We start from the raw sequence: 16,157 nt of genomic DNA on the forward strand, positions 1-16,157 counted from the left end.
CAGAAATATCACAAAACCATCCTGCATGCACAATAATTTGGTAGCGTGGCGCTAAAACATAATACAAGCTGGAAACGTGGCCTAAACATTTCACCAGACCTGAGCTACATCATTTTTTTTTTTAATTGTGTGACCGTTGTTCCGTACATTCTGCTGTTGGATCAGCAAGACATGGTCTACGTGGCTACACTGATATGCATGAAATGGACATCTCTTGTCTCACATAACAAAGACACACATGCACACTCACACGACTAATTTAGGCAAATATTACACAACAGTATCTGCCCTCACACTACGCACTTGACCAAAATCCGTCCCACAGACATCCCTGTGTTGCAGACATCACACTGCCACAGCCGTAATATGGATCAACACCAGCGAGGGGAAACATTAGTTTAACACTGAACACTAAGGAGCTGGATCAAACTATTCCCATTTACAAGAGAGAATCCTGTGAAATGCATCTTCACCTGTCTATGTGTTGAGGTGTTCAGTAGAGGAGTAGACTGGATTTATGCGGGGACAAAGACATAATGCATTATCTGTTTCTGGATAAGTCAAGCCTCACTGGAATGTTTTCATATTATTTGGTAGAAACAGATCTGGCTTCAGCAGTAGGCAGTGGTCGAGGGTCACGGGCGTTCTTAGAGAAAATATATTCACCCTGAAATTCATTATGAGATCTTTTCAGAGAAAAGCTTTTCGGCAAAGCAGAGACATCCGCCTGAATGGAAATGTAAAAGGTAACTGTACACTCAGCAAATGAAAACGCAGTACTGAAAGCCAGTTACTGAGGCCAGACGAGAAAGAAAAACACTGCATTCATTAAAAACCAACCATACATTGACTAAATCTTTTCACCATCTCCCATGAATGGCATATTTTGCGGTCTCATCTCTTCATTTGCAATATCTGTCTTCTCAATTGTGTTTAATATTGTAGATTTGTGGGCCGGTGAGAGAAAACTCCCAGAAATTTACATTTTATCCTCACTGCATGCACACCACAATTTGTACTGCATCACCCTGTGCATGTTACACTTACGAGAAAAAAAGATGTTTTTAGAACCTGACAGTGCAGCTGAAAGTTCAGATGTGATCATGACACAGGTATTTATTTCTACATCTGTGTGCTCCTCTCTTAAATCACTGTATAGACTCTGAATGATGCAATCCATATTTCAAAGGATTCTGGGCTTTACAATGGGGATGGCAGTCTGCTCTGTTGGTGTATGATGGGCAGCGCTGAAGCTCTCAGGGATGTTCGGGCTCTTAGTTGTCAAACACACTCCAGCTGCGCTCCGTTTTACTGCAACACTTGGCCTCGTGTTTCAGGCAACTTTGTCGCAAGGAAACTACCTGCAGCGAGTGCGCCTGCAGCAAATATGATGGGCACAGCCTTGGTGATGCCGACGAATGACTGGAAGATACTGATGCCCAGCACGGCCGCCACCTTACAGAGGGCATTCAGGAAGCCAAACGCTGTGGTCCTGAAGACAAGAACAGAGGGAGAATAGAGTTTCAGCAACTGACACAAAGAGGAGTTTTAACTTTACTGATCATTAGTTCACAACTTCAGTGTGCCAGATTATGGTATTTGAACAGTAAGTTTTATTTTACTAGACTTTCTCTGTAATCATTTGAAGTAAAGGTGACTCCACAACACATACGTTTCTGTCAGTTAAATGTGTCGCTGGAGCCAGTTAGCTTAGCTTAGCATAAAGCCTGGGAACAAGGGGAAACAACTTGTCTGGCTGTGTCAAAATGTATTAAAATCCACCTACAAGCACCTCCAAAGCTCTTTAATCAAAGTTAGGCTCTATTTACCACTCCGGTGTTGAGTGCATTAAACAAACATGAACTAAGGTGTTAATTAGTGGCAGATGTTTTTGCCTTTGAGTTCATTTGGGGCTCTGATTTAAAAAAAAACAGAACATACAACAATATCTGTGCTTCCAAAAATCTAAGTCAGCAGAAAAGGCTGCAGAGGTGAAAAAACCCAAAAGAATCGCCTCATATGTTGATCCTTTGGGTACATTTATTTGCAGTCAAAATGCTTACAAATGTGATGACGTGTTCCAGCATGAAACCTGCATCAGAGCATGTTTGACAGCAATGAGCTCTCTTTTTAAAGGACACATCATGTGATCACCAATCAACAGAAACAATTGCACCTGTACACCTGCAAGAAGATCCTCCACTCCCCCCAAAATGAATAAATAGAAATATAAAATTAAAAAACAGTAAATATTGTCAGGAAAACGAAGCATAACTAATAAAAAAATGTATTTATTTATTTGCATTTCCCCCTCTTACCCCACACAAGTTCATAATTCAACAGAAAATCCACATCTGAAAAACAGCCATGAGTTTGTGCATCCCGTGTTACCTTTTATCCGAGGGGTAGAGCTCCACCGTTATCACATCCAGGGCGTTCCACGAGGCGATGCTGATGCCACCAAACAGGCACAAGAGGGCGATCATCCCCGACTCACTGTTGCCGAACATCAGGAAGAAACAGCTGATACAAGATATGACACTGGACCCCGCTGATCAGAGAGAGAGAGAGAGAGAGAGAGAGAGAGGAATCAGAATTACACTGAGTTAAATAGCCCCTATGGCCATAAGTGGATTATCTGCATTGGTTCGATTTACTTACCCAGCATCCTTAAACGCCCAATTTTGTCCATTAATAGAGCTGACACGATGTTGCCAGGCAACACCGCCAACGTGCCGAGGAAGTTGACAAAGTAAATCATGTAGGCATTGTTGAAGTCGTCGCTGAAGTCGAGCATGCAGCCCTCCTTGTTGTGGAGGAACGTGCTGTTGACCAGTTTACAGTTGACAAACCTGTACTTGAACAAATCTGATGAAAGGGAAAAAGGCATGAGAGAGAGAGAGAGAGAGAGAGAGAGAGAGAGCTGTTATTGCTCTGAAATTTATGAATACTTGAGAAATGAAATGGCATAAATACAAATGTTTGATTACCACTGGTGATGGGTTTTTAAAAACCCTACTTTTGTTCCCCTACCTTTTACAGTTTCATGTTTAAATCTGTGTTTTCTGAATGTAAAGAAACACACTTATTTAAATCCTCTCAGGCATTGCAGGCATATTTACAGAGTTTGTTAGGGCTGTATGCAGGAGCGATACCTCAAGGATGGAAAATCTTACTTTCCAGGTAAAATCTATGTTTTTACTTACAGTTTATCATCTAAAGGATGCTAGAAGTGAATATTAACCAAAAAAGCGACAGTGCTCTTTATAGCAGAGATTGTAGTACGGATACAACATAATGTATCATATCAGGTCTTTATCAATGAAACTTAACATGACTTTACGTATATTCACATGATATTTATAATTGTTGTGGTTATACTATCATCCTTATGGAAAGCACATTTTTTGGGGATGAAGAGCATCTGACTTCATAGTTGCTCCCTGAAACCAAATCTTACACACTTGCGGATTGAATGATCTCTGAGCCAAAGGACAGCCACCACACAACCAATCCTCTGCCAGCAGCTGTTTTTAATCAAAATCTCTTTTAGGCAGAGATCAAACGTAAAAAAACAGCATCCATCACTGTTGACTTAAAAAAAATGAATAACGGTGGGAAAAAACAGAAGAGGTTACGAGGCCTGTTACCTTATTCTCTGTTTATACTTTGATGCCTGCAGCCGCAAAAACTGCTGGATTGGATTTTCTGATGACACTGCTGAAACTGCTTCCATACCAACAACCACTAACAGTTTCATTAAAGGGAGTAAGGGAGACATAAAAGTGCTGAATGATCGTATATTTGAAGATGTCCAAATGACATAAACATAAAAGAATGCATCGTTGGCTTCGGGGATGAGGAGATACTGCTGCTGTAAAAGCTGCTGAGGCGCTTTCTGTTGGGATTCAAGAGCTTCTCTGTTTTCTCAGGCAGAAACTGACACATCGATCGAAAGTAAACACGCAGAAATCAAAACCATACAGCAAGTGCCCGCTGTGCACTAAAAACTGAACACTTTTGTGTGCATTATTGTGTACAGTTACACACCTGTATACAAAGCATTCACATATAAATGAGCTATAGTTAGTGTAAAACAAGTTGCGGGTGGTACTTGCTTCGGTAGAAGCTGATATTCAAGAACAAAAACATCTCAAGAACAACAGCAAACATACGAAACAAAAGGCACGTTGAAATAGAGAAGAAGAATAAAGAAGAATAAAGAAAAATAAAAGAAAAAAACAAGCCGGCATGTCAAGTTGTGTCTCGGAGGAAGCTTTGGCTCTGATTATCCAACAAGCACATTGTTACATCTGTGTTTTCGTCATCATGAAGCACTGTTTCACAGCTAATTGCACCACTCTGTCTGGATTTGTTTATGTTGCTAGGGCAACGGTCCTCTTCGGCGTAACCCAGGGATACTAGCGGCAGAATGTTTCCATGGTTGCAGTCCTGCCGAACATCTGTGTTTTATCTTTTCTATATTTCTACTTCAGGCGGCAATAAAAGCTACTTAAAATTCATATTTATTCTGAAATTATTACAGATCTTTTCTCCTGAGCAGCTGTCTAATAAAAGTGGGAAATAAAAAGATCATTAAAAACAGTTTACCTAAAGTGTTTTACTGCAATAATCAATATTTTTACCCTAACAATGTATCAAATGACTTTATGTAATGATCACCTGATTGCTTTTCCCCTCAGCTCTACAGAGCGTTTTAATCTATTTGAACTCATTGCTGTGGTTTCACATCACTTTACTGTTTTGGTTCAGTCTCACTGATCTCATCAGCTGTTTTCAGCAAAATAACTCTGTTAAACACACAGTTCGCTACCTGCCCAGCACCCAAAGGCAGGCAGACACAGTTAGTGACTAGTGTGTGAACATACTGAAGCATTTAGCAGCTAGAGAGCCAGATACTTCACTCAGGGGCTGGTGGAGACCAAAACAGAGCTGAAAGGAGAATATTAGACTAAAATTTGATGGTTGGTCAAAAATAAGACTTCAAATGAATGCTAATGTTTCTCTTGATTTGCTGGATATGTAAATAGATTAATCATTATGGCTGGTTTATATTGAATATCTTTGGGTTTTGGACTGTTAAAACAAAACAAGTGATTTAAAGATTTCACCTTGAGCTCTATGTGCTTTTAATAAACATGTTTCATCCTTTCTTGACATTTTATAGACAAAATTATTGAAAAATAACACCATTGACCTCTGTGCATATCAATACTTAACACACCGATGAATTTCTGAGGATGTTTACCTGTGTTGTAGAACAAACTTGCAACGAAGGTGCAGTTTCTGAAGATGGTGTGTATGGAGGTGATGTCCTCAAAGTAGCACTCCTCAAACACTGAGTCTTCAAACACCATGGACTTCATCTTCAGGTTGAGGAACCTAGTCAACAGGTCACAGGTTTTCAGCAAAATGTTTTGTTCTGTAGTTTTATTAAAACTGCCTCACCAAAAAACGGCAGCTCACAAAACACTTACTTGTCATTGAAGTAGTGTCCTTGGAGATGCACTTGGTTTTCCAGCGTGAAGTTGAAAGTGACATGCTCCACTCGTTCCTTGGTGAAGGTCTTTGTGCGTGAATCGTATTCCTGCTTCTGGATGTACTTGATCATGTCTGGGAACCACACCGTCAGACCGTAATAGCTGCAAAGAGTTTTTAGAGTCAGGACAGATGAAATAAGCCTTTTAAAAGTGAACGTGGTTCCCCATATAGCAAAGGTTTTATGAGTCTTTAGTTTACCTGAAAGACATGGAAAACCAAACAGCCATGAGCATGAACGTCGTCCGTTTATATTCTGGGCTGAAGCAGGCAAGAATGTTATTCCGTATCTGCAACATGTGAACAAGAAAACCGTGATTGACACCAGATTTAGACTTCTCATGAGATTCTTCTCAGTTAACTTTCATGATTAAATTATGTTATTTTGACACACATTGCAATTTAGCGACTCCAGCGGACATGTCTGGGCAGTAACAAAGTGCTGGACTAAAGTTTATGAATAGGAGGTAAAACTTGAATGCAACATGTTTCCCCAAAAATGTCTTCCTTCCACAGATCTTTGTATGGACCCTCCTTGGCTTCCACTTGAAACTACATTGTTACAGCTTCCACATTAAGAGTGAAGACTATTTACAGTCGGCATTTAGCAAGTGGCGCAGAAGCAGATTCAGAAGAAAATGGAGGGTGTAGGCGAGCAGCAGAACGTAGGCTGAATGCAAATTAAAATCCGGCACGAAGGTGGTCAAGTTTCTGCTTGGAGCAGTGGTGCAGCAACAAGACGGCATTTTTAACTTCTTGGCTACTCTTGGACATTACGCCTCCATCCTCCATCCTCCATGGTTCATTCAACCTATGCAGCTCCACTGAGGTCTTTTACAGCAAGCCCCAAGCTGTAAAAGGCCACAGCTCCATACTCTGGTACAATAACTAACACATTTATTTTTAAATGAGCAGTGATCTCAGATTTGATCTTAATGACGTTTTATTTCATGCTTTTAAAACTTGGTCACAGTTTGGGTCCAGAACTGCCTGCTTAACATCAAATCTCCTTCACTCACCTGTTGGGAGAGGCTCATAATCTTCATCCTGTAGCGTTGCCAGACCGGAGTGTCGGTGCCAATGTCCACCAACTCATCCATCTGCTTCACCGTCTTAATTGTGGTGACCTTGGATGAAAGAGATGCAAGCCCTTTAGCCAGATGTCAAGAAAAGAATTGTGGTTGTATTTGTATTTTTTCTGAAAAGACTTCCTAAAACTCTTCCTCCTGTTGGTGTGTCCTCCATAGAGGGATGCCAGGCATGATAACACAGTGAGAGGTAAAGGATGAAGCAAACTATTACAAATAATATTGTTACTTTTCTCCTAAAATTTGAATGCATTACCACTCTTGAAAGCCACAACTTGTTTGACACTTAATGTGAATTTAAAGCCTGATAACAATGTTTGAGATGTGGGAAAGTTGCATTGTAACATTAATTGGGCGCTATAATCAGCTGGTTCTATTTTCACAACTTGTTCGACAAAAATACCTCTTTTGGAAAATACTACATGTTGTTGTTGTTTCTTTATTATGCCGACACACTGAAAAATATGGAGGAAATGTGGAAGCAGATGTTGTTTGGCCCTTATCTATAAGAGGGGTAACGATTTCAGAGTAAAAGTGAAACTATTTTCATGGTTTTATGGTGTTAACCTGGAGATTCAATTTGAATAACTCTGCAGCTTTTACTGAAGACGGCCAGGACCCGTTTTTGCATTTCATTCCCAATCTCTCTCTCTCTCTCTCTCTCTCTCTCTCTCTCTCTCTCTCTCTCTCTCTCTCTCTCTCTCCTCCTCCTCCTCCTCCTCCTCCTCCTCCGTCATCTCTCATGCTGTCGGCTATCTAGCAAAGGCATAAAGACCCAAGATATGTAAAAGTGTTGCTTGTGAGCTAATCTAAACGATATGATTCAATAAAACAATATTTTCTCAGAGATACTCACTGAAAACACCTTCTCCGGGTGTCCCTTTGCCCGCATGTTAGTGTCGTGGACTTGCTTCAGAATCATCCAGCCTTCGTCATGTTTGCCATTCTTTTAGAAAGAAAAGTAAACATCATACCTTTCTATGATATTGTATGTATAGATCTTCATTCATCTTTACTCAACATATTCCACATTTGTAATGACTCATACATGAGTAGAGCAGCTAACACAGTCAGACTGTTGTCAACAAGCACATCTGCTTACCTCTAAGTAGAAGCGTGGGCTCTCTGGCATGGCGCTGAGGGCAGCGATGGCTGCAACAGAGGGGAAAGCGCACACTAACACAAACACACGCCAGCTATGGAACTGATACGCCGAGCCCATCTGGAAACTCCATCCTGAGAAGACAAAAACAACCGACACAAAGAAATGAGCTCACACCTTGTGCTTTTGCTTTTCCCTACAAATGTGAGTCAAGACAGTAACGGATAAGGTCAGACAATCAATCTTTATAGAGCACAGGCTGGAATATATTTAATTTGATGTGACACTGTATGAACCATGTTCTTATTTTTCCTCCCTCGGTGCAAGTCAGAGTTCAGCCACAGTGCACTTTTCTTCAGCGCTGAACACTGGCTATATGCAAGACTTTGTTTGCTGCAAAAATATTTAATATAAAGGATTCATTGGACATTTTGGGAAATGCGCTTATTCGCTTTCTGGGGGAGAGTTTCATAAGAGGATTGATACCACTCTCGTGACTGTACTTTAAATATAAAGCTACAGTCTGAATACTTTATTATTATTTGGGGATTCTTCACGAAAATGTTAAACTATTGCTTTAAGTGTCAAAATGAAGACGATCAGCTAGCTTGGACAGTGCAGAGGTAGCAAACCATAACTTCATAAATGCAGGGATTGGTCACTGTACTCACCATAATGTGGAATTATAGCCCAGGCCATGGCAGATGCATACATTCCCCCAATCATCCAGAACATGCAGAGCCAACTGAGGTGCTCGCCGCGCTTCTCTTGGGACAGAAATTCTGAATAGTAGGAAAACACGATGGGGATCGAGCCACCAATCCTGCAAAGATCAGAAACCAACTGAGTCCATGTGTTTTCTAAAGTTTAAGCACACAGAGTTTAGGTTGCCAGATAAAAAGCATTTTGTACAAAGAACCAAGAGCTAAGAGTTAATGTATTCATTATTAAGTATCCTGAAACACCACATATTTCGTGAGTATTAATACATTATATCGTTAAATTGGAAATACTCTTTGTCAGCCACTTGTTTGGTTTGAATAACTGTATTGAGGATTATTTGCTTGCATTAGTCCATCATATATTAAAACTTACTCAAAGCAGCTCTAGGGAAAGTGATCACAAATTAAAATTACTTTAGCATCTCAATTTGACACTTCACTAAACCAAATTGAATTATTAATGATGAAAAGACTCTATTCAGACTTTATTCTACAACTGTTAAACTCAAAATGGTGCAGTCAGACATATAACATAGTTCACTTAAAGCTTACAGTTTACTTAAATCACTCCTCTATAGACGTACATTATTGAAAGTTATGATTTATGTAATTAGTTTATATTCTGAAAAGATGAACTATTGTTAAAAGTGTATTTATTTTTGTTTCCCTTTGTCCTGGATTGTAACTGTAGACCTTCCCTCCCTGTAAATTAAAACATATCCAACAGTGAAGCAAATCAGATCAGAATAAGAAAAACTATTTTACACCATTTTCAACTTACCCAACACCTGAGAGGAGTCGGCAAAACAGAAAGGTGCCGTAGCCCTGGACGAAGGAGGAGAAGAAGGAGAAGATACTATTGATGGAGAGAGAGATGAGAAGAGACTGTCGACGGCCTATCCGGTCAGCCAGAGCCCCCCAGAGGAAAGCACCAACCATCATCCCAAAATATACAATCAGACCTGTGGAGAGAGCAAAGGAAATCAAACTATTAAAAAGTAACTATTTTCTGTCTTTTTTGCTCCTACTGGGAGATGACGGGCTTTTCGGCTTCATGCTCTGCTGACAGCTGGACTTACAACAGGTTCTCTAATAGTCGATAAATCTCATGAACTCACCAAACCAATAATAAGTCTGTTTGTCTCTCAGCCCCAAGCCACTGAAGATATAAACCTGTAAAAACAGGTTGCAAATATACTGTTGTTGTTTTTTAAAGGCTAAGTAGTTTCCTTAAACAGCTGGGCACTGTAGTTTTTTAGCAAACTTTACTCAAACAGGAGTAAATGGTGTATTCTTTGAGGACTATTTTCAGCTCTGGATTAATGCACATTTGGTGCTCTACGGCAGCAGGATGATGTCCATATAGGATTGATTCAATGGACGCATGTTCATGATAACGAAGGAACTCGTGGCCCAGAATTTGGCTCATTGATGTGTTTTAATAGTTTTTGGACAACAATGAAGTTCTAAGGCTCAGAGGAATAAAATTCCCAGCCAATACTTGTTAGTGGGTTGGTTACGGAGATTTGTTGACTGTAAGAAAAATATAGGCAATAGAAAGCCTCATCCTTTAAGCAACATAAACATGCATTTGTGACACAGCCAAACCAGAACCTGTACAACAGAAGGAGGAGGAGACACTGTAAAAGAGTCTTACCCAGCATGCTTTTGTTAGGTTCAGACAGGCACATGTCCTTCTCAGCGCTGGGCAGGACAAACCCGACCACAAAGATCTCAACACCGTCTGCCATGAGAGCCAGCCCCAGCACAAAGTACAGGGTCCACTGGAACCTCCCATGGCCACACTCCTGTAAAATGGTCTCGTACTGTTGAGCCAGCTCTTCCTGGTCCTTCCTCCTCTCAGCCTCGGACACTCCGACATCTGTGAACTGCTGAGCGCCGGCCCTCACCGAGCCCGGACCTCCAGCCAGGCTGCCCTTGCCTGACTCGGCCCGGGGAATTCCTTGGTACTCGCCCTCGTAGATCTCATCATCTTCATCGTGACCCTCCGTGGAGTCACTGTGGCCGCCCTCATCCTCGTTGGCCGCCTGGCTGTCTCCACGGTAATAGCCCCCGTCCTGGCTTCCCTGCGTGGGGTAATCATTGTCATCACCGTCCTCTTCAAACCGGTTGTAGGAGCGCTTGCTGTACTCATCGGTCACGCGATCCACTGAACGGCCGACCTTCTTAGATGCCTGCCGCTTGACTTCTTTGGCAATGTCTTTGGCGCCTTTTATGAAGGCAGTCCGGTTTTGGTAGCCTTCCTCCATTTTAAAGAGGTTCAGAAGATGCAAACGTGTTCAAAGATGGAGAGGCCACCTGAAGCTTCAGTATGTTCAGGGTACACCTCACGAGCTGAAGAGTGGTCGACTGACAACAGGCTCTTCTTACGTCTGTGGAGGAAATGGAAATAGAAAATGGTCAGTCTTATGTCATTTGTTATTTCTGCATTGAGTGGAGAGAGGCATTTTACAGGAGCTTCAAAAGCATCAGTGCACATTTCTGGTGACCTATTACATTGGATGGATTCCTGAATGGACCCTGAGCCCTTAGGCCTCCGGGCCTGTGCCTCTGTCTGACTGATGAAATTAAATTACTTTCTTAGGAAAGTCAGTCAATACACAGAGACACGAAATGACTCCAAAGAGACACAAATCTTCTACAAAGTGACAACAAATAGAGGCAAAATGGCTACAAAGAGGTGCAAAATTGAGCTAAGAGACACAAAATGACTACAAAGAAAGAAAGACGGAGACGCAAAACTACCACAAAGACAATGAAACAAAAAAACGATGCATTGACAATGTGTCTCTTATTATAGGTGTCCCCTAGGTGTCTTATTTAGGAGGGGCGTCTCTTTCTTTGTGCCGATCATTTTTCTTTTTTTCATTGAGCTAACCAAACCACCTAACCAGCCTTTAATGAGGTCTTTCCAGAATACATCTGTTGCTTTTCCATATCTGCCCAGGATGTGTTCACTGCTGAGTCACAGACGGGCCTGAGCAGTAATTCCAGGGCGAGACATCGAGACCTTGAATGGTGAGAGTGATATTTAATGGATGTTTCTTGGTGCAGAATCTGATGGTGAAGAGCTAATTTCCCCCTGGGGATGAATAAAGTTTATATCTATCTATCTATCTATCTATAATATATGTGACCATGACTCAACTGTAATGTGAGTAATACTCCAAAGGATCAATGAAGGCCCTACATATCACTGTTTATGAGAAAATCCTGTAATACGTATTATAATCTCGTCATTAATTCCTTTAAAGACTGCTCACAAAATCCTGCACTAAAATATATTGTTTTTCAATCATTTAAGCGATTAAAAAAATGCATTTACGGTATTGAAGAATACTGTATACGTTTCTTAATTCAAAAACTGAAAGAGTGCAGAGGAGCTGTGTTCCAAAACAAATGAGGCTTGAAATTAAGAAAAAGATGCCGTAAAGCTGATGTCCATTTCAACTGTTTGCTGCAGTATCACATCTCCTTTTGAAAAAGGCACTGACTCGTGTAGTTCACTGACGATACCCACATCCATATGCTGTTTTATTAGGATGCTGTGAGGTCGCCGTGCAATAAAACAAAATGTCACTTTGATTTTGCGGTGCAGTGAAACAACAGACAGAATGAGAGACATCACTGCTACGCTCCCTTTGACCGCTGTTTCGGGAACGAGGTCTGACAGGTAATAATGGGCTGTCAGGGCTATAAATGTCTGCCAGGTAGAACAGGACCTCAGAAAGGGTTTCATAAACGCTGAGGTCAGGGGCCAGCCACAAAAAGAAACCTGTGAAATTTTATGGTATTACATTTTTTTTCTCATTTCTTTCGTTTTCATTTTCTGTAAATTGTGAGAGTCTAAATGCTACTTCACAGCCTCCTCCACACTCCAACAGCAAAATACTATGAAATATTGAATCCCATCATATTTTTTTATTTTTGGGGGAGTAAAAACAGTGAAAATAAAGATAACTTTCAGCCTAAAAATGTTAGCATAAGCCTTTAAAACACACCATGTGCAATTACAGAAGGACAAAACTGCTCTGTAGGTTGCTCAAATTTCTAAATTAACATAAACAAATACAGAGTACATGCATTCCATGTCCGCAGTGACAGCTGCAGCCCCGAGTTGTGCAGACTAATTGTTTATCTATTGATGCCTTTGTTTAATCATAATGTGAAACCAAATCCTTGTTTGTTAAGTGGTGCAGTAAAGACCAAAATCACGCTATAGTGCTGTAAAGGGGGGGACATAAGAGTAGGTTCAAAAAGACTCCTATTTCTACCACGTTGTTGTATCATGGTTTTATATTCATAATTATCTAAAAATATATAGTCTACCTGTGCCAGCATCCATATTCTGGCCAAAGCACAATACGTTTAAATTTGTTTATTTAAAATTAGATTTTCACATCTTCACCAGTCACAGATCCTTCACTGTCAGCATGATGAGCAGATTTACTGGTACAGATCAAAGGAACCCCACAGGCCTGGTCAGCCAGGTTAAACTGTCGGACACTAACCCAATAATGCCTCGGACTCAATCAGTTACAGGCCTGTAGTCAGGACAGTGATTTGCACAACACAGAAAGCAAAGCACGTTCATTTCAGAGGACCAAATGCTATAAAATAATCAGTCTCTGTAGGAGTATGAACCTCAATAAACTCAATAATGTGCTTTAAGGTCAGCAATGACTATTAGATGGTTGGATGGATGAATAGATGGGTAGACAGACAGGCAGACAGCGCACTACTGAATCCTTAATGCAACAAGTAACCTACAAATTCATTAAATAATTTCCATTTTTAGGTCTTTTCATACAGAAACTAGGGGGTCGCAAGTCAGACTCAAACAAAGGCTTTAAACCCACTTTTCTCATTTTGTCCCTGCTGTCAAGTTGGCAGCATCTCTACAGGCCCCTGCAGCCTGCAACACACAGCCCTGTCAGTAAAGAGCAGGATGAGGATGAGGAAGATGGATATTACACTGCTCTCTGGTTTGAGCAACCCTTTTATTTTTTGTCTTAATTTCCTCCCCCATTCAAAAATCAATCGGCCTCAGCACCATTTCCTTTGCCAGGCCAAGCAAGCTTATTAGCACCGGGGGTTTCTACCAGAATATCAAGTGGCGTGCCTAATAATATGGACACCTGAAGATAACATATAACCCTGTAGAAATAACACCAACCGTTCTCCTAATAGTAGTATCTCACACAGGCTGATTTATAAAATAGTTATATTTAATTTGCTTACATGATTGATGTGTTTCAATAGCAGCAATTGCCTGAAAGCGGCAGCAAGAATGTGAATTCAAGAGTCTGATTAAATATGTGCGAATTTAAGCTTCCAATTTAGTCAAAATCATTGATGATAAGAAAAAAAAATGGCCTTGTCGCTAACAGGCCAATTTACACAGCCCACAAATACGGCCGGATTAAAACATACATCTGTCATAATAGCAGCCGATTGTCTGCTCGCTGGCATCCTGACATCTGTGCTAATTCTCAGAAATCTCACTGCCAGCAGTTTGTCACGATTTGGATGAGATTATCGGCCCTCCACTCGATTCACAAAATCGATCTTAATTGCTGTTGGAGAACACGCCCGTCGTCTCTCACTCAAGATGTCTTCATGCAATAATATAAATACATATTTCAGACTAGAAAAACGAAATACGTCGCTATGTATTATTCATGTTACATTCAAGCTCACCTTTATTCCTGCGATGTGGTCCCTCTTCAGCCCGGAGATGGTGATGAGGAGGATGAGGATGATGATGCGTACGAGGCTGTTGGTGTGAACCGAGTGATGATGCTGTGCGGCGAGGAGAGAAGCCCACGCCATCTACACACACACACACACACACACACTGCGATGTGCAGGGGTCCCCTCCCCCATGCAAACCCTCACGAGCGCACGAGCACATTAACGCATTCGTATCTGGAGGTTTTTTTGCGCACATTTTCTCATTTAAGCCCGTTCTATTTACGCTTTTTTTTTCTTATCTAATTTTATGTTTGTGCATACCGTGTCAGGAAACACTGAACTCATTAGTGTACATGTATAGGCTACCCTAGCACGCATGCGCACATAAACACCTTATTTTCATACATGTTTTGTTTTTTTCAAACAGATTGTCTGTATAAATGAATATCAAATCCTGTGCACAGACAACACACACGTGCAAGCACACCTGACTCCTGTTGCTATGCCAACCACTTGCCATGTTCTAGATCCCGTCCACTGCATCGGGACATGAGAGCTCTCTGCACAGACAGCGGGATGCCATCACATGTGCCATTCACATAAAACGTCTCTATGGATGTAAGAAATATAACGGTAGATGTTTGTATTTGTCACATGCATCAGGCTGTGTTTAAGGGCAATGTGTGGGAGAACTGTCTAAACACCATAAGTCGTAGTCTTAAAAAGATACCTCTCATTGGGATTTGGTGGAACATTTTAAGTATTTTTAAACTTAAAAACACTATTTTGTATAGTGTGAATATTCCCATAGTCCTAATTGACAGGCTTTGTTGGACGATGTAAGGGGGAGAAAATCTTTAATTTCGTTTTGGGGAGCACCGATTCATATACTATATATATACAGTGTATATATATACATATATATATATATATACATATATATACATATATATATACATACATATATATACATACATATATATATATATATATATATATATACATATATATACATATATATATATATACATACATATATATACATATATATATATATACATATATATACATATATATATATATATATATATATACATATATATACATATATATATATATATATATATATATATACATATATATACATATATATATATATATACATATATATATATATATATATACATATATATATACATATATATACATATACATATATATACATATATATATATACATATATATATATACATATATATATATATACATATATATATATATACATATATATATATACATATATATATATACACATATATATATATACATATATATATATACACATATATATATATACATATATATATATATACATATATATATATATACATATATATATATACATATATATACATATATATACATATATATATATATATATACATATATATATATATATACATATATATATATATATACATATATATATATATATACATATATATATACATATACATATATATATACATATATATATATATATACATATATATATATATATACATATATATATATATATACATATATATATATATATACATATATATATATATATACATATATATACATATATATATATATATACATATATACATATATACATATATATACATACATATATATACATATATATACATATATATATATACATATATATACATATATATATATACATATATATACATATATATATATACATATATATACATATATATACACATATATATATATACATATATATACATATATATATATACATATATATACATATATATACACATATATATATATACATATATATATATACACACTGTATATATATATATATATATATTGGATGGGCCTAGTCTTCTTCCTGATAGCCAGTGATGAAGTAGTATTCACAATGTAAAAATACTCTTAAGTAATAGT

General features: G+C 38.9%; 1 protein-coding gene across 1 annotated transcript; it reads right to left on the bottom strand.

Moving 5' to 3' along the window:
* Positions 1-1,308: 1,308 nt before the first annotated feature.
* LOC142965237 (synaptic vesicle glycoprotein 2A-like) lies at positions 1,309-10,741 on the bottom strand. Its single transcript, XM_076106040.1, has 12 exons — positions 10,129-10,741; positions 9,253-9,433; positions 8,421-8,572; positions 7,750-7,883; positions 7,504-7,593; positions 6,579-6,686; positions 5,761-5,849; positions 5,499-5,663; positions 5,270-5,403; positions 2,662-2,868; positions 2,392-2,551; positions 1,309-1,492 (listed from the first exon to the last, which is right to left on the bottom strand). The coding sequence occupies exons 1-12, from the start codon at positions 10,739-10,741 to the stop codon at positions 1,309-1,311; spliced, it is 2,217 nt and encodes a 738-aa protein (XP_075962155.1).
* Positions 10,742-16,157: the final 5,416 nt, after the last annotated feature.

The sequence above is a fragment of the Anarhichas minor genome, unplaced genomic scaffold, assembly GCF_050575085.1.
Source record: "Anarhichas minor isolate MPS153535 unplaced genomic scaffold, ASM5057508v1 ptg000033l, whole genome shotgun sequence".
Classification (NCBI taxonomy): domain Eukaryota; kingdom Metazoa; phylum Chordata; class Actinopteri; order Perciformes; family Anarhichadidae; genus Anarhichas; species Anarhichas minor.